The sequence below is a fragment of the Papio anubis genome, chromosome 12 (assembly GCF_008728515.1).
Source record: "Papio anubis isolate 15944 chromosome 12, Panubis1.0, whole genome shotgun sequence".
Lineage (NCBI taxonomy): Eukaryota > Metazoa > Chordata > Mammalia > Primates > Cercopithecidae > Papio > Papio anubis.
The window spans coordinates 110,963,468-110,982,233 of record NC_044987.1 but is presented as its reverse complement, the minus strand read 5'-3'; the positions used below and the strand labels follow the sequence as shown (position 1 = coordinate 110,982,233).

Sequence of the window (18,766 nt, the reverse complement as noted above, 5' to 3'; positions counted from 1 at the left end):
CCAGGTGTTCAGAAATGTTCCATGAACGAATCAAATCAAGCAATGCAATGAGATCTAAGGAACCCTATCATGGCAAGCCTGAGACAGAGCACTTAAGAAGGTTAAGTGTTATCGAGCTTGTCTGATAGGCATTGTAGCAGCTGGTCCTCTAGCAGCTTTCAATCAAGGTCTCACCCCAGGGACATGATCTTCCAACAGCAAAGAGAACAGTGTGTTTTCCACTCCCCAGTCCCAGAGCTGGGTTGTTTCTCCAGAGATGCAAGCAGGTTTTTAAAGTTAAATTTATGATAACATTTTTGGCTCCACTATAGAAGTAATACATGATCATTGTAGATTATTCATAGGTAAATAAAAATTGTGAAATGATTTACAACCCCACTACCCAGAGCTAACCACTGTTAGTGTAGTAAATGAATATATTGATTTACTTACAAATATAGGACCACAAGATATAGCACATGTTGCTTTGCAACCAACCCGTTTTGATGGGCTCAGCTCATATCTACTGTGCTACTTTATCTGCAACCTGAACCTGCTTTTAAAAGAAATACCGTGGTCCTGTATTTTGCAAGTAATTTTTTAGAAATCTACATTATCATTTTTAAACCTTTCTTGAAATATTGTATGCACACAGAAAGGTGCATATCATAAAAAATAGGTTGATGAATTTTCACAAACCAAGCACACGCATGTAACCACAACCCAGACCCAGCAAAAGAGCATGTCAGGTACCCCCGGACCCCACCCCAGGCTCTTCCCAGTCACTACCCCAGTGCCAAACCAAGCGTATCACTACTCTAATATCCAAATAGCAAAGATTCATTTCACCTGTTTTTGTACTTTTGATAAGCAGTACCACATAACAAGCACTTTATTTGCATTGAGCTTCTTTGCTCAAAATCATGTTTAGTTGAGGCATCCGCGACTGGTGTCGTGTGGAGTTGTTACTCAGTCTTGTTCATTGCTATGTATTATTCTACTGCATCAATATACCCTCTACTTATCTCTTTTGCAGTTCACAGGCATTTGGGTAGCTTCCAGTGTGGGGTTCTTAGGAACAGTGCTCTATGAACGTTCTCTTATAATACACATCTTTGCTCTTTTTCTTTTATTTATTTATTAAAAACAATGGAAATGAAGTCTTTCTATGTTGCTCAGGCTGGTCTTGAACTCTTGGGCTCAAGCCATCCTCCCACCTTGGCCTTCCCAAGTGCTGGGGTTACACCATGAGCTACTGTGCCTGGCTCCTTTCTTTTTAATTCAAATGTAATAATTGTCCATATTTATGGGTACATAGGGGTGTTTCCATACATATAATGTTTAGTGATCACATCAGTGTAATTAGCATATTTATCGTCTTTAACATTAATCATTCTTTTGCTTTTCTTGGAGACAGAATCCTGCTGTGTTGCCTAGGCTGAAGTGCAATGGCGCCATCTCGGCTCACTGCAACCTCTGCCTCCCAGGTTCAGGAGATTCTCCTTTCTCAGCCTCCCAAGTAGCTGGGAATTACAGACATGTCACCATGCCCGACTAATTTTGTATTTTTAGTACAGATTAGCACATTTCAGGAGGTTTTGCATCACACCAGAGACCCATTTTCCCACGGAGACGCTGACCAGATCTCAACTGGCATCATAATGGATTTGCATCAAACGGTTTGCCGCCCATCAAACCGTCTGGCAATTTACGCCGGCAATGATTCACTGGTATTGCCCGCCGGATGGATTGGCTGGCGTTCATTTGCTTCGCGTCCGGCATCTGCAACCATATTCGTCCACCGTCATCTCGCCAGCCGACCGGGCCTGAGAGAGTCTCGCCTGCTCCCCAGCTGGAGTGCAGTGGCCAGAGGATCTCTCGCTCACTGCAAGCTCTGCCTCCCGGTCTACTTATCTTCCTGCCTCAGCCTCCCGAGTAGCTGGGACTACAGGTGCCCGCCACCTCACCTGGCTAGTTTTTGTATTTTTTATAGAGACGGGTTTCACCAGAGCTAGCCAGGCTGTCTCGGACCTCCTGACCTTGTGATCCGCCTGCCTTGGCCTCCCAAAGTGCTGATTACAGGCTTGAGCCATCAAGGCTCACCATCACTCCCCTTTATTCTTAAGATGGTAAAGATAATTATCAGTAATACTTAAGGGAACTCAGAGACTGGTGCTGGCGGGTCCTTCAGGCTGAGTGCCGGTTCCCTGGGCCCACTTTTTCTTTCTCTATACTTTGTCTCTGTGTCTCATTTCTTTTCTCAAGTCTCTCGTTCCACCTAACGAGAAAGACCCACAGGTGTGGAGGGGCAGGACACCCTTTCAAGTTTTGATAGAAACAGCCACATCATGCTCCTTAGGGTGGTGCCAATTTACACTCCCACCAGCAATGTGTGGAGTGATCATTTGGGACCGGTGAGGATGGATGGGGCAGGAGACCTGTGAGATTAAAATAACACTCCTGGACGAGTGTGAATGAAAAGGACAGAAGGAGCTGTGCTTAGACCCGGCCCTTAGAGGAAGATGCATGAAGCGGAGGCCTGAGACTGCAGCAAAGGCTTGTGAATTCATCGTCTCTTGTGCAGCAACATAGGGAGGATCCCTTCGGATATGTTGGCACAGGGCTTTCTGGTCAAATGATCTGTCTGATGAGGAAGATTTTAGATGCTGGCTGGGTTGAGGAATCCCAGGGTGGGAATGGAAGAGGTGCTGGGAGAGAGAGGCTGAGCTGCAGCTGCTGGGGTTGAGATGAGGGAGGATGGAAGGATGGGGCCAGGCGCAGGAGAACGGATAGCATCCAGGAAGGCCTGCCCGTATCCCTGGAGCCTAGCACACTGCCTAGCTTCAAAGTAGGTAGGTGGGAAATGTCAGAAAAAGAAATCCAGCAAAGGAGCCAGGACAGGGTGAAATTCCTTCCCAGAAACTTGAGAAATCCACCTGCTTATCCCATGACAAAATGTGACGAGGATGGAATGTTGCTGGGGGTGGAGCTGACCCCTCTGTTGTCATTCACGTGGCCTTCCTCAAACCCTCTCCACATCTCATACTCTCATCCGATCTGAGTTATTTCCTTTTAAAACATCATCGCTAATCACTCATTCAGCAACAATTTAGGGACCACCTACTATGTGCCAAGCCCTGTTCTTTCTGCTCAGGCTTCAACCCTAAATACGATAACCATCCCTGCCCTTGTGAATCTTAAACACTTAAATGCGTGGTTACAAGTCGTGCCAAGTACCATGAGGGATAAGGTGGGCCCAGGCTCTATGGGAGAGTGGTCAGGGAGGGCTGATCACTTTTACAGGGAAGTGACTTTTTTTGAGGTGGAGTTTCACTCTTTTGCCCAGGCTGGAATACAATGCCGTGATCTCAGCTCACTGCAAAGGCCTGCCTCCTGGGTTCGCCGATTCTCCTGCCTCAGCTCCTCCCGAGTAGCTGGGATTACAGGTCTCACTCACTTCCAGCTAATTTTTTGTATTTTTTTTAGTAGAGATGGGATTTCACCATGTTGGCCAGGCTGGTCTTGAATTCCTGACCTCAGTTCATCTGCCCACCTCAGCCTCCCAAAGTGCTGGGATTATAAGTGTGAGCCACCACACCTGGTTGGGAAGTGACTTTTAAGCGACGTCTGCAGATGCTAGGTGTTAGCAAGTCAAGAAAGAGGGAAAGGTAACCCAGGCAAAGGGAACAGCATGCTCAATCTGGAGGTGGGAAAGCACTCGTGGCCGTGGGAGCCAGGGTGGAGGGAGCTCAGGGCAGTGGGATCAGAGTGAGGCAGGGAAGGTTTTGAGGGAAAGGAGCACACAGGACCTGGAACTATGCCAAAGATGTGCTGTTTTGTTCCAAAGGCAATGGCAAGAAGGCACTAAGAGTTTTAAGCAAGGAAGGGATGAGACGAAATGTATGTTTCATAAAGTTGACTCAGCTATGGAAAGTGGGCTTGGGAGGGTGAGAGTGACCCCGGGGAGACTGGGCGTTGGAGATCATCCCTGGCCCTCCTACAGCCCAGCTCCAGCCTCTGGCCCTGCCTTCAGCAGACAGCCTGCGTTGGCTGTTACCAGAAGCAGGAGCTATGGAAATTTTCCCAGTGTGCATGCTGAGAGGCCCAGGGCTGTAATAGACTTCTAGCAAGAGAGAGTCTGAGATCAAGCTGAGCTGAGTTAAATGAAACAGATCACTTTGCAGCAGGACTTGTCAGAGCCTTTGATTGGGAACTGTAGCTGGTGAACCCTGGGGAAGGGCCTAGAATGTAGCGTGTTCTGTACTTATTTTGAAACTATGTTTTCCATTGTACGTTTTGCTACCAAGCTCAGTCTGAGAAACTACTCCATTTCCTCTTTGCCTTTCTAGGGAATATATTTTACTGAGCGTGCTTCATTCTCTGTCTCACAACCTCTGCTCAGGGAAGTGGAACACCATTCTGTTTGGTTACAGATGGGGAAACAGATGTGTTCAGGGTCTTGTGCCTGGGACCTTGCGGGAGATTGACAGTGAGTCTTGGTCACCAGCGAATCACAGGGGCGTCCTGGAAGACTGTGGTGTCAGCTTCTTCCACTTCTCCTGTCCATGTCTTGCAGACAACACTGCCCTGTCCTGTCTACTTAGGGACATCGCCATTAGTGTCCACCTCTCCTGTCTCTCCTGATTGCTTTCTTTTCCTCATGATCTTTGTCTCTTTTTTTTTTGAGCTGCAGTCTCACTCTGTCGCCCAGGTTAGAGTCCAATGGTGTAATCTCAGCTCACTGCAACCTCCAACTTCCCGGTTCAAGCGATTCTCCTGCCTCAGCTTCCCGAGTAGCTGGGATTACAGGCATGCACCACCAGGCCCAGCTAATTTTTGCATTTTGAGTAGAGACGGGGTTTCACCATGTTGGCCAGGCTGGTCTCAAACTCGTGACCTGTCTGTCTCAGCCTCCCAAAGTGCTGGGATTACAGGTGTGAGCCGTTGCACCCAGCCTTGTCATGATCTCTTATTGGTTTTGGGAGAAGTAAGAAGTTGACTCCCTCCACTAAGAGCTTCAGTGCTATTTTTTCTTTTTTTTTCTCTCTTTCTTTCTTTTTTTTTTTTTTTTGAGATAGAGTTTCTCTGTGTTGCCCAGGCTGGAGTACAATGGCACGATCTCAGCTCTCACTGTCCCTTCTATGAGAAGACAATGAGCCCAGGATTTTTGGCCCCCAGGTCTTTTTATGATGCTTCGAGCACAGCCCCCTGCAGCCCTCTGTCTTCCTGGCTCTATCATGAAGTGTCTGCTGGGGTCACTCTGTTGGGTGCCATCCAAGTGGATGTGGTCATTTTGGTCCCTGCCCTGGCGTTCTAACCCCAGTGATGTGAAGGAAAAAGACCAGCAAAGAGAAGCAGCTTCACAAAACCTGTTTCAGCAGGTTATGTTTTTATTCTGCATTATTGGTAAGACAGGGAACAGGGCCAAGACCTCCGCACTCCCCTGGGAAGGACAGTCAGGAGAATTAGATACATCTAAAGTGGGCACAGGACGGAGGTCAGATCTTCCTGGGAGGTGGCTGGAAAGACTTAGGCTTAAGCCACGGGAGCCAGGCCGACCTGGTTGTTTGCCCTGTCGAAGACAGTGAAGTACTGGCGGATGAAGACATCACCCAGGATCCAAAGCTCTCCAGATTCGGTGGGGACGTCCATGCCCTGGAAGCCGCTGGTGCAGCTGCCCTGGCTCTGGAGAAAAGGAGAATAAAAGTGGAGTTGAGATGCCGATTCAGCAGTGACAGGCGCTGGGTGATAAACATCCAGGGCGCCCTGGTCCAGCTGCAAGGCACGTGCAAGGAGGAGCTTCCTGGCTCAGTGTCCAGGGACTCGGCTGTTGTTGGCCTGGTGTCGGCCTGTAGAAGCTGTCCACAGCACGATTGGTTTCTATGCATTACTGGACATTATCTGGCATTTCTGGCAGGCACAGGAACCCTGACATCAGCATCAGAGCTAAGGGGCTTGGGGAGAATTCAGCTGGTAGGAAGGAGTGTGAAAACCCTGCCCACACAGCCTTTCTCACGATTATTGTGATCCCGACCAGGGGCAAACCGGAGGAGCTGTTAGCCTCTTGCCTCACTAAGTCACTGGTCTGCGACCTTGTCTGCACGTCACCTGGGGAGCTTTGAACCCCGTAGCCCCATCCCATTGCTCAGGCCTTGCCCTCTCCTAATGTAATCAGAATCACTGGGGGAGTCCAGGCATCAGTGCTTCTTGTTGAGTAACATCAGTCCACTGGCAAAATCAGTTTTCCACCTGACGTTATAATAATAGAAGGGAGAGTTTTCCTGTGGCTTGTATAGCTAAAGATTTGCTACCTGGTAGAGATGGTAGGTTTGTCGGAAGCCCCAGCCTGTGGAAATGAGGATTTCCATTTGCCCAACCCTTGGTAGTTCTGATGTGATGAGTCTCACTTGGTTAACCTAACCGCACTCTGAGGGTGGGGAAAGCTGTCATGTCTACATTTTGGATGAGAAAACTGAGGCTGAGATGGGTTGTGGCTTGCTGAGAATCAATGGGCTGGTAATTCAGACCCAGGACTTGGACCCAGGGATCCAAATAGAATCCTCTTTTCCCTCCATTAACCTTTGCTTCACTTGTTCCTTAGGGGGCTGTATCCGAGTTCTTATTCCTGCGTTTGTTTTCAATCTGTTCCTTATCTCCGGAGCTGTCTGGGGCAGATGTTCGTCTGCCTCTGCCTCCTTCAGCTCGTTGAAGCGCAGTTTCCCTCTGCAGAGGGGGACTCTGTGGCCACATTGTGAGCCCCTCATGAGTGGAATCAGTCCAGAGCCCCCTCACCTGCAGGATGTAGGCACTGGGTGGCACAGGATACTGGATTCCATTGATGGTGAAGACGATGTCGGGCAGGCTGCTGATGGCTGAGCAGCTGACCACCATCTGGAAAGAGTGAGGTGAGAAAAGTTACAAGGGTTTTGGTCCCGTGTGCCTGGCACACCCACTATTTGAGTGTAGAACAGAGCCGTCGGGGCTGGACTCACCTCGCCGTCTGAGTTCTCGCTGGCTCCGATGTCGCTCTGGATGTTGGCAATGGGGCTGGTTGGGCCGGTCAGCAGAGGTGCAGTGTCAACAATGGCGCAAGCCCTCAAGCCTGAGCTGATGGCCTCTCCGTTCATGGTGATGCTGAGGGCAAGAAGCAAGTGAAGGTCCCTGAGCCCTCATGGGTACATCTCTCTAAGGAGGAACCAGGAGGTGACCCCAGACATTTCTTCCCCACCCATCCATTGGCCAGTGCGTGAGAATTTCTGTTCCTCTCATTCACACACTCATTCATCCTGCATTCATTTACCCAACAAATATTTTACAAGTGCCTACTCTCTGCCAGGGCATGGGAAACGCAAAGCTAAACCAGACAGCCTCACAGTTCCAGGCTGCAGGGCTCCAGCCTGGCCCCGACAAGATAAGTTATGGTGGCAAGGGCAGGATGATGCTTAGGCCTGCGGCAGGGAACAAAACAGGGTCCAGGGTGAGAGGCGGTGGAGGGAAGCAGCCAGGGGAGCAGACACCCAGGGATGCCAGGCAGGTGAAGAGAGAAGGAGGACATCAACAGGGGACGGTATGCGGGGAGGGACAGAGACCAGAGGGCTGGGGCAGGAGTTGGAGGAACTGGTGAAATTCTAGCATGGCTGGGCAGACATGAGGTGATCAAAGTGTCCTGGTTTACCTGGGATGATCCTAGTTTTAGTACTGAAGTCTTTGTCCTGGGAAATTGTTCACTCTTGAGAAATGACTTCACATAATTTCTTAGCCATTTTGCCCTACTTCTAGACTGAAAGTGACACGTCTCCTCGAGTGGGAGGCATGTGCTGGGTCCCAGGCCTTGAGATGTGTGGACAGGTGGTCGCCCAGCTTTCCCCAGGGATGCTGGTGGATTGTCCTGCCACCGTGACTAGGAGGACAGTGGCTCGGCTTCCTTGACAGCTCTTCTCTCCTCCGCCAGGGAGGGGGGTCTCTCTGGCTTGGACAACTTCCACCTTCCCCCGGGATTGTGTTCCCCTGTGTCAGCTGTTCCTGGGGGGATTCTGGAAAGCTGGTTAGCTATGAATCCATAAGGAAAAGGAATCTGGGGCCCAGGCCTCGATGCTGCCCATCCATGGCAGTCTCACCTGTCCACGGAGATTTGCCAGAACCCTCGACAGAAACAGGCACCCAGTTCAGACTTCCAGTGTAGTAAGAAGAGTCAATGCCACCAAATATCATCACGCTGCCACTCTGGTCATCGCTGTGGAAAGTGAGGGAAGAAGACATGAATTTCTCTGTTTGTTCATTTGTGTGAACATCTGCTGTTGGCTCCTCAGAGCTACCCTTGATTGGGCACTTGGCAGGCTGTCCTGGGGTGTAACAGATGTGGTTTCTTGTCCTCTTAGGCTGGGGCCCGCAGTGAAACACTGTCACTGTTATTTCCACTTACCATGAGGACACTGAGCCTGAGGGAGGTGAGGTCACCTGCCCAGGGTCACACAGCGGGGAAGTGGTGGAACTACGTTTGGAAGAACGGTCTTTTAGGTTGAGTGTGTGGTTTCCACTGTGGTACTCACTCTAGTTGCCATGGCGACCCCAGGGATGTGAATGGGTGACAGTGTCGGCTCTTAAGGACTTGATGGTGGAGATCCACTTGTTCTTAGCTGGGAGCAGTTTTACCCCCAGGGCAATGTCTGGACACATTTTGGATTGATTGGGTGGGGGTAGTGGATGCTACTGGCATCTAATGCTTAGAGGCTGGGAATGCTGCCAAATGTCCTACAATGCATGGGACAGTCCCTGGCAAGGACTTGTGCTGGTCTGAAATATTAATAATGCCCAGATTGAAGAGACTCAGATCTAGCTGGGGAGGTACAATCGGCCCCACGTGAAATATTTAAGTGCTCATAAAGGCAGATTCTGTTTCAGAGCCACCTTGAACATCAACTGGCCAAGAGGAATACATGACAAAGAGCCTTCCTGTTGTAAATTGTAGGAGTCCTTGTTATTTCAATATTCATTTTCTAAATCTCTGCAGTTTCAGGGTAGATGCAGAAGCAAATGTAGATGGCAATAAGAAATCAGTCACCGGAGAACTGGCCATGTATAAAACATGACCCCCTCACTGAACCCACCCACCTTTGCTGTGAACGTCTCACAGTGCAATGCTATATAGCGAGGACCTAGACGTGTAGTTACCAACCAAGGAAACAAGTGAATGTCGGCGAACCCTTTCAAAGAGGACGTTAAATTGTTAATCAGAGGAACGTTGAGTGTCTTAAGAAAGTGGATGATGCCCTCAGATATTCTTGTGTAACCTCTACTCAGCCCAAATTGACATTTGATTTATTCTTTGTTCATTTGTTTGTTTGTTCATGTATTTCTTTGTTCATTCCTAGAATTAGTCCACGGTCACAAATGGAACCTAGGTTTTATTAAATCATAAAAGAAACTTGCTTTCATGATTTAAAAATGTCATCATCCATGATATATCTTGATCAAATCTTTTCATTTTTGTGTTATGGAATTTTTTCTGTTTTAAGTGTATTCACTTTATTTTATTTATTTATTTATTTTCTGAGATGGAGTCTCGCTCTGTTGCCCAGCCTGGAATGCAGTGGCACAATCTTGGCTCACTTCCCTGGCCTCGCCTGCAGGCTCAAAGCGATTCTCCTGCCTCAGTCTCCCGAGTATCTAGATTGTACTGGTGCCTGCCACATACAAGCTAATTTTGTATTTTTTAGTAGAGACAGGGTTTTGCCATGTTGGCCAGGCTGGTCTTGAACTCCTGACTTCAGGTGATCCTCCTGTCTCAGACTCCCAAAGTGCTGGCATTACAAGCATGAACCACCGTGTCTGGCCAAGTGTATTCATTTTTTTTTTTTTTTTTTTTTTAGACAGAGTCTTGCTCTGTCGCCCAGGCTAGAGGTGCAGTGTCCGGGATCTCAGCTCACTGCAAGCTCCACACGCCCGGGTTCACGCCATTCTCCTACCTCAAGCCTCCCGAGTAGCTGGCTGCAGGCGCCACCGCCTCCTTGTGGGATTTTTGTATTTTTAGTAGAGATGGGGTTTCACCGTGTAGCCAGGATGGTCTCGATCTCCTGACCTTGTGATCCGTCCTGACTCAGTGCTGGGATTACAGGGACGAGCCATGGCGCCAGCCAGTGTATTCATTTTTCGCTAAGCATCTTTGAGGGCCAAGGATGAAGGAACTGGCATTGAGGGACAAATGGCTGATGACATTTGAGTTGTGCACATCAAGGGGATAAAGACGCTGGTAAATGAGATGGAGTGCACATGGCCCATCAGATACTTGGCACTATCTCTCTGCAAAGACACATTTCTCTAGCCTCAGACATTGACTTTCCATATCCCTTGCTTCCCAACACCCCTCTCCATCACAGCCAGCCTCGGATAGCTGCTGCTGGGCCAGAACACTGTGACCTCTGGAGGGGAGGTGGGAGGAGGCCCCTCTCCACCCAACTTACGCGCTCAGGTAGACAGAGAAGAGGTCCTGAGAAACCAGGCCCTGGTTCCAGATGTTGTCAAAGACGGGTGTGGCCCCGGAGGAGGAAATGCTGGGGTAGGCCAGCCCCAGGATGCCGTCGAAGGGAGCATAATACAAGAAGGAGCCAGGTTCGGTCTCACTCAAGCCGAAGATCTGATTGGTGTCCGAGATGCCTCCAACCTGGGTGGGGGAACCGAGATGATGTTCACCCTCAGGTCACGTTCACTGAGCTCTGGGTGCCAGCCTCAGGCCTACAGCTGCCCTGGTTCATCCCATGCAGGACTTGGCCTCCAGGGCATCAGCCCGGAAGGAGGGGAGAGGGACTGTCTCCTGGAATGCTCGTTCCTCTGCTGGAGGTAACCATGGCAGCTGATCTGCAGATGGCCACGGTCTATGACTCAGTGTGAGATTTTGCTGGAGAACCGATATTCACTGTGTGTTTGTGTTACGGATGAACAAATGCAAAGCAGACCCTGGGCGAATCAGGGCCTTTGACTCCTGCCATGCCCCAAAAGTAGCAGAGAGGGCTTGTGAAGATTTCCTGATGTGGGGGGGCTGCAGGTCGGGAGAAGGAGGAAGAAGAGGAGGTGCTAGTAGAGAATTGAGCCTTTACGGACTCTCCCCACCCTCCATAACATTCTGCTTGGGTGGAGCTGAGGCTGGCTTATGGCTCCCGGCAGTCCACCCTTTTACTCACTGCCACCCGAGCTAGCAATGTCTGTGACATCTCTGCTGCTTCTCCCCGATCTGCACCCCCAAATCAGGTTACTTTTGTGATCATCGAGACTCATCGTGCTGGAATAAGCTTATTCTGGGGGTGCCTGATGGCGGGATGCAGCGGCAGCCTGCAGGCGCCCACCTGGACAGTGTCGTATCCGAGGATGCCTGTCATGCTGCCGGTGCCGTAGGTGATAGAGAGTGTCCCGCTGGTGGACTGGTAGGTGGAGGAATCCTGAGGGTTGAAGCGTTTGTGGTTGGCTGCAAGGGCAAGTGGTGATTGTCAGTCTCAGAGCTGGGTGGAGGTCACAGGCTGGGATGTCTTCCTGGGATGGGGTGCCCTGGCCCCAGGAAGGGCTCTGGAGGTGAGCAGTGACCTTTCCCCCTAGACCCTTGGACCCCGAGAGACCCCAGGTTCTGTCCTGTCTCATTGAACTCCTGGGACCCTTTACTGATGGCAGGTTCCCAGCCAACCCCAAAGGCCTCCTGGGGACTCCCCAGGCCAACATTGAGCTGAGCAGGCTGGTGGCTGCCCAGTGATGAGCGCTTTCACCCCCCAGCCCCCAGCCGGATGATGTAGAAGAAGCTGGAGGCACCTCCTCTTAATTAAAACTCAGGTGAAAACATTAGAAGAGGAAGGAACCTGTAACACATATTGTTCATGACTTCCAAAGACAAGCTCTCTTTCGTTAGCAAACAATGATTTTTCTTTTTTTTTAAACGAGCTCAGCACTCACCTCTAGCATGTCCTAGTGGGCTATTCTACAGCCCTTTGGCCCTGTCTTGCTTTGGGCCCCTACACATCCTCTCCCAGGCTGTGGTTATTTTGGGGAGCTTCTCTCTGCCCTCAGACTGGGAAGTCTTTGACCACAGGGATCATATCATTCATCCCTTTACCCCATGGAGCACGTGCGCCTAGTGCTTGGCACGTAGTAGGTGCTCAGTAAATGCCTGTTGAGTGGCTCCAGCAGGTTTGGGGGGAGGTGTCTGAAGCCCACGGGTGTCCAGGGTTCCCCAGGGTCAGCTGGGGCTGGGGATCGAGACTGGGGTGGGGCGGGCTGGGAACTTACTGCAGGCGAGACTGGAGCAGTAGACTGAGGGCACCCACAGGTTGGAGGAGCCGGTGTCAAAGATCACGGTGAAATCCTGGGCAGGGGTTCCAATGCCGATAGTGCCGAAGTACTCCATCTGCCGAGGCCGGGACAGGGCAGATCATGGACCGGGGTCTCTCTGTCGGGGCCTCCCTAAGGGCTCTCTCTGGGTCATCTCCTTGGTGTGCCTCTCTACCTTTTCATTCCCTCCTCACAGTTCTTGTCTTTCTCTTCCCAGCCACAGCCTTCCTCCTTCAAAGCCCAGCCCTGGTATCCCTTCCTCCTTGAAGTCTTCCCTGATTGCTCCCCCAATTTACCCTCTGCTCTCTCCTAAGCACCACAAGCACCTAACAATCTGCTGCTCCCTATTCAGCCATTGTCTCGGATGTCACAGTATTCCCATCCTTACAGCACAGAGTATGGGGGTGGAAACTTCTAGCACCCGGCAAGTGACAGCTTAAGTGCTTGTGCCTTAAATTGTTTATCGGAAGCTAAGCAAGCTACCTAAAGATGGAAACCTGGCCGATTTTCTTATTTCTACATCTAGATGTGTACAGTAGGTTGCAAGAAAGGGCATTGCCAGTATTTTTCTTCTTCTTCTTCTTCTTCTTTTTTTTTTTTTTTTTTGAGGCAAGTCTCGCTCTGTTGTCCAGGCTGGAGTGCAGTGGCATGATCTCGGCTCACTGCAGCCTCTGCCTCCTGGGTTCCAGTGATTCTCCTGCCTCAGCCTCCCAAGTAGCTGGGATGACAGGTGTGTGCCATCACGCCCGGCTAATTTTTGTATTTGTAGTAGTGACGGGGTTTCACCATGTTTCCAGGCTGGTCTCAAACTCCCGACTTCAAGTGATCCACCCACCTCAGCCAACCAACCAGTATTTTTCTTCTGAGTGGCAGCATTTTCCCCCCTTGCCGGCTCTGTTCCCACCACACTGGTCTGCTTGTTGCTCCTTGGCGATGAGCAGTCCCTCCTGCCCTAAGGCCTTTGCTGGGTATTTCTTGTGCTATAAGTAATTTATTCTAGATCTTTTCTTTGGTGATCCTTTTTTCAAATCAATCATTCAGGTCTCTGATCAAGGTATCCCCTCTGCCAACAGGCCTTCTGTGACCACTTTATCTAAATTTGCCCCCTCTCTATCTTCTTTTTCCTCATACTCCAATTAATTAATTTGCCTTGGCCCTCATCAGTACCTGAAGTTATCCTCCACGCTTGCTTATCAGTCATCCCCTGTAGAATATAAGCTCCAGGAACTTTGCTTATTCACCATCATTTTGGCAACTTGCAGCCTCAGCCCATAGAGAGGGTGTGGCCCTTTAAATATTTGTTAACTAAATAAATGCACTAACTAAACCTCTTACCAAGGGCCTGCTAAGCACTCCAGAAAACATGATTGCGTGAATTCCTGGCAACAACCTCTGTTGGTAGATATTAGATGTTTTATTTTTCCAGACCAGAAACAGGCTCAGAGGATTTAAATGTCTTGGCCAAGGTCCTGTGGCTTAGAGGTGCTAGAACCCACATTTGCACCAGGTCTGCTGGATGGCGGAGGCCAATCTCTGAACCACAGTCATCACTGCTCTGTGCCCTCTGCCGTGTGCCAGGCACAGAGGGGACATATCGATATCTGTGGGAAGGCAGGGTGTTTGCTGTTGGGTCTCAAATAATAAAGTCAGAGTGATATTTCTGAAACTCAGATCTGGTTTTGTGACCCCCTGTTTAAGATAAATCAGTGGCAGTTAGGATGGAGCCTCTCTCCGTCCACCCCTCGGCTCCTCGGGCGCAGTCTGCAGCACCCTTCTTCCCTCCCTCTGGGCTGTCCTTCAAATGCCCTGTGCTCCCGCCTGCACAGGTTCGGCACAAGTGATCAGGCTGTGCGGAGTTCTGTCATCTTCTCTTGGAAATTCCCGCTCTTCCTGCATGGCTCCCGGGAGGCTCCCTGCCCAAGTGGCAGAGTCTCGCAGTGTGACACCTTCACTTTGTGGTCCTCCTGCTGCCTGTTCTTTTCATTGGTTTGCAAGACTCCTTGATTACTGTCTTTGTCTCCTCAGCTATGACTTTGCTCACCGCTGTTTCCACCTGAGCCCCACAGAGGCCCTGACATATAACAAGGCACTCCAGAGGAATAAGCATTGCATAGACAGGTAGGAAGGAATTAGATGAATGAAGACAAAACTAGCAGCTCTGAGTGTGAGCTTTCCTGCCTGCCCGGGGCCACTGACACCTAGGGGGCAGACCCTGGGTCACTGCCTGGAGCCTCAGAGCCCCGGCCCATCCTCCAAGACCCCAGGGAAACTCTCTTTCCTGCGGGCCAAGTCCTCAGAGCCGGCCCCGCCGCTTGCCCTACCTCCACATCAGTGGATTCTCAGGGGCTGTTCGTCTATCAGGGTGGGCGCCTCCGCCTGGGGGAAGTACTTCCTGGCTGGGTTGAGGTTGTGCTTCTTCAGGAAGTCCTTCAGCAGGCCATGCTCGGACAGGTTGTGCCTCAGGACTTCTTTCTGACGAGGGGGACCCTGTGGTTTGGAGGAGGAAGAAGGAGTCGACATAAGGTCCTCGCCGGTGCTGTAGCTAAGAAGGAAGGCTAGTCAGAGAGGAAGAAGGAAGGAGGAGACATCTGTACAATAATCGGTTCAGCTGCAGTGGTGGAGCTGGAACCGACGCCAGTCTGGACTCTTAACCGCTGAATTAAAGAGAGGAAGATGGAAGGAAGGGAGGAGTTCCCACGTCTGCGCAATAATGCAAAGAAGTTAAGTTGACTAGGGCTGGAGCTGGGAACCAGACTCAGGCTGGGCCTGAGTTTTAACCACGTCTGCAGAGCTGCCTCCCAAAGGTTGGAGAGAGAGGCAGACAAGGGGGATGGAGACAGCGAAAGAGAGAGAGAAAAAAAAGGGAAGAAGGAAGACACAGGAGTAAAGAAGGGCGATGTGGGAGGCAGCCATCTTCACACCCATGCCACTGGGACTCACTTGTGGATGATGCACTCAGAGAGTGCCACCAGACCCAGCAGCAGCAGCCACTTCATGGTTCTTCCTGGGTCCCAACTCTAGGGAGAAGCAAGACGGGAGGAAGGTGCAGAGCAGCAGCATGAGCTGCCCCTTATATACAACTTGGGTCCTGCCTTATCGGACTCTTTGAAAGTCACCGGTTTCCCTGATCCCAAACAGAAAAGCTCCTGATAAGATTGTTGCTGCCCCAAGCCAAGTTCTGATACTGTTCCAGCTGAGGCACTTTCCATTGTAACCTTGCACCATTGTGGGGGGGGGGGGTTGCCATGGGGGTGGACCCGCAGGGAGAGAGAGGAACAATGACCTGGAGGCCCCTTCCCTTCCCTTGCCTTCCCTTCCCTTCCCTTTCTTTCCCTTCCGTTCCCTCCCCTCCCTTCCCCTCCCCTCCCTTCCCCTCCTCTCCCCTCCCGTTCCCTCCCCTCCCCTCCCTTCCCTTCCCTATTTCTCTCTTTCTCTCTCTCCCCTCCCCTCCCTTCCCCTCCCCTTCCCTTCCCTTCCCTTCTCTTTTTCCCTCTTTCTCTCTTTTTCCTTTTTTTTTGTGACGGAGTTTTGCTCTGTCGTCCAGCCAGAGGCTTATTTCTTTCCTTTCCTTTCTGGCTTACTTTTGGTGGCAACTGGGCTGAGTCTGGGAAGGAGATGTGCGCAGTACATGGGGGAGGAGGGAGAGAGCACCGGCAGAATGCTGCCTTCCCTTCCTGGAGGAGGCAAACTTGAGACCGGCCAGGTATTTCTTTGGAATCTGTGTCCCTCCCTTTCTGCACCCCTTCTCTTTCTTTTGCTCCCTTCCCACCCTCTCCACCTTTGAGATCCCACCTGGATCTGATTTCTCCAGGTGCTCCAGGCTTATAACCAGGCTGAAGTCAGCTACAATGGAGCACAGCAATCTGGGCAAAGAATTCATACTCGTGGGTGAGTGACTTAGAAAGAGGATGCTTAGCTGGGTGCCGTGGCTCACGCTTGTAATCCCAGTACTTTGGGAGGCTGAGGCAGGTGAATCACCTGAGGTCAGGAGTTCAAGACCAGCCTGGTCAACATAGTGAAACCCCATCTCTACTAAAAGTAGAGAAGTTAGCTGGGCATGGTGGTGGGCACATGTAATCCCAGTTACTCAGGAGGCTGAGGCAGGAGAATCGCTTGAACCCAGGAGGTAGAGGTTGTGAGAGGTGAAGTCGGCTGAGCTTCTGAGTCAAGTGAGGACTTAGAGAACTTTTGTGTCTGGCTAAGGGATTGTAAATGCACCAATCAGCACTCTGTGTCTAGCTAAAGGATTGTAAATGCACCAATCAGCACTCTGTGTCTAGCTAAAGGATTGTAAATGCACCAATCAGCACTGTGTGTCTAGCTAATGGGGTGGAGACTTGGAGAACTTTTGTGTCTACCTAAAGGATTGTAAATGCACCAATCAGCTCTCTGTAAAATGGACCAGTCAGCTCTCTGTAAAATGGACCAATCAAAAGGATCAGGGTAGGGCCAAATAAGGGAATGAAAGCAGGCCACCGGAGCCAGCAGTGGCAACCCCTTTGGGTCACCTTCTAGGCTGTGGAAGCTTTGTTCTTTCACTCTTCTCTTCGCAATAAATCTTGCTGCTGCTCAACTCTTTGGGTGTGCACTACCTTTATGAGCTGTAACTCTCACTGCGAAGGTCTGCAGCTTCACCCCTGAAGCCAGCGAGATCACAAATCCACCAGGAGGAAGGAACAACTCTGGACGCCACCTTTAAGAGCTGTTACACTCACTGAGAAGGTCTGCAGCTTCACTCCTGAAGCCAGCAAGACCACGAACCCACCAGAAGGAAGAAACTCCAGACATATCTGAACATCTGAAGAAACAAACTGTGGACACACCATCTTTAAGAACTGTAACACTCACCGTGAGGGTCCGCGGCTTCATTCTTGAAGTCAGCGACACCAAGAACCCGGAAGGAACCAATTCTGGATACAGTTGCAGTAAGCTGAGATCCTGCCACTGCACTCCAGCCTTGGCGACAGAGCTAGACTCCGTCTCAAACAAACAAATAAACAAAAAACAAAAAAAGAAAGGAAAAAAGAGGATGCTTACCAAAGCAATGGATCCTCCACTTTGTGAACATTTATTCAGTGGACAAAGTAGAGTGAAAACTCTGATGCATAAATTACTGGGGAGGAGGACAGGGGAGTGGGGTAGTCCCCAGGTAGATAGGAAGCCCTGTCTCAGGGTCTTGTTCTGAAATCAGATCCCCTGGGGCATCCTGAGACTGTCCAGCCATGAGAGCTACAGGTTCTGTAAAAGCTCCAAGTTGCCTCCAGTGCCTCCAGGTGAGTATTCAGAAGTGGGCAGTGTGGATAAGTTCAGGGACAGTGGTGGTTAGTAAAAAACACGTTGACATTTCAGCCTTCTCTGTTAGCTGACATGTTTGTGCCCCAAATGTGAATCCTGGGCCCATTTTTTTTTCTTTTTTTTTTTCTAAGCAGTCAATCTCACTCCAGTATGACTAGCACTTCTATTTGCCACGTTCACGTCTTCTGGTGCCTGCTTCTCTTCCTCTCTCTTTCCTCCCTCTCAAGCCTCTCTCTAGCACTCTCTCTCTCTCTTTTTTTTTTTTTTTTTTGAGACAGGGTCTTATTCTATCACTCAGGGTGGAGTGTAGTGGCATGATCACGGCTTACTGCAGCCTCAGCCTCCCACGCTTAATCAGTCCTCTGGCCTCAGGCTCCGAGTAGCTGGAACTAAAGTCATGAGCCACTACACCCAGCTAACTTTTGTATTTTCTGTAGAGACAGGGCTTCACTATGCAACCCAGGCTTGTTTCGAACTCCTGGGCTCAAGTGATCTTCCTGCCTCAGCCTCTCAAAGTGCTGGGATTACAGTGAACCACAGTGAACCTGGCCCTCTCTCTCTTTATGGAAACATAATATTTTACATATATTTTGAATACCTGTGATATTCTGTTACATGCATAGAAAGAGTAATGATCAAGTCAGGGTAATTGGAGTATCCATCACCTTAAGTATGGGTTGATCCTAGCACTCATACGAAGAACTTAATGGTCCTGACGGTGCCTGCCTAAGTTCTGGGGGCACCAGATGGAATCTCCTCACTCAAGGCTGCCACCAAATGGAAGGGAGGGAGCTTGGAGCCCAAGGATGGGCACTGATTTTGGGGGCACAGCTTCTCTGGGGTCCACATGGGAATTTTGAGCAGAGGAGAAGTATATTTGGGAAGCAGAAGGAAGATGCCCCAGGCAGAAACCTGCAAGCCCCTTAACACATTCATTCAAATGCCTGATTGTGCACTCGCTGTGTACCGTGCAGTGATGCTCTAGCTGCTGGAGGTACATCCCTGAACGTGGTAGGAATAGGCCGTGCCTTTGGCGCGTTTGTGGTCAATTCAAGGGAAAGCCGGTGTGGAAGGGGCTCTTTCTTTCCACCTGGATGGATATTTGGATCACATTGAGGGAAGCTCTCGGATTGGTGAGGATGATAGTGTTTCTCCACATTAGAGATTTTAGCATCCTGAGGGA

General features: G+C 50.2%; 1 protein-coding gene and 1 long non-coding RNA gene across 2 annotated transcripts in view; one reads left to right on the top strand and one right to left on the bottom strand.

Annotated features, from left to right (window-relative positions):
• Positions 1 to 5,338: 5,338 nt before the first annotated feature.
• LOC101003454 (pepsin A-2/A-3) lies at positions 5,339 to 15,313 on the bottom strand. The gene is given in 12 exon segments (XM_031653630.1): positions 5,339 to 5,664; positions 6,772 to 6,870; positions 6,972 to 7,113; positions 8,097 to 8,118; positions 8,121 to 8,212; positions 10,440 to 10,639; positions 11,319 to 11,437; positions 12,247 to 12,358; positions 13,679 to 13,695; positions 14,625 to 14,753; positions 14,756 to 14,775; positions 15,229 to 15,313. Coding segments are annotated over 12 exon segments (1,158 nt in total). The 5' UTR covers positions 15,285 to 15,313; the 3' UTR covers positions 5,339 to 5,514.
• The window catches only part of LOC110741181, a 44,764-nt gene continuing 36,563 nt past the window's right edge, over positions 10,566 to 18,766 (top strand). Inside the window, exon 1 of the long non-coding RNA XR_002516962.2 lies at positions 10,566 to 11,396. This is a non-coding gene — a long non-coding RNA (uncharacterized LOC110741181). The remainder of the gene's footprint in view (positions 11,397 to 18,766) is intronic.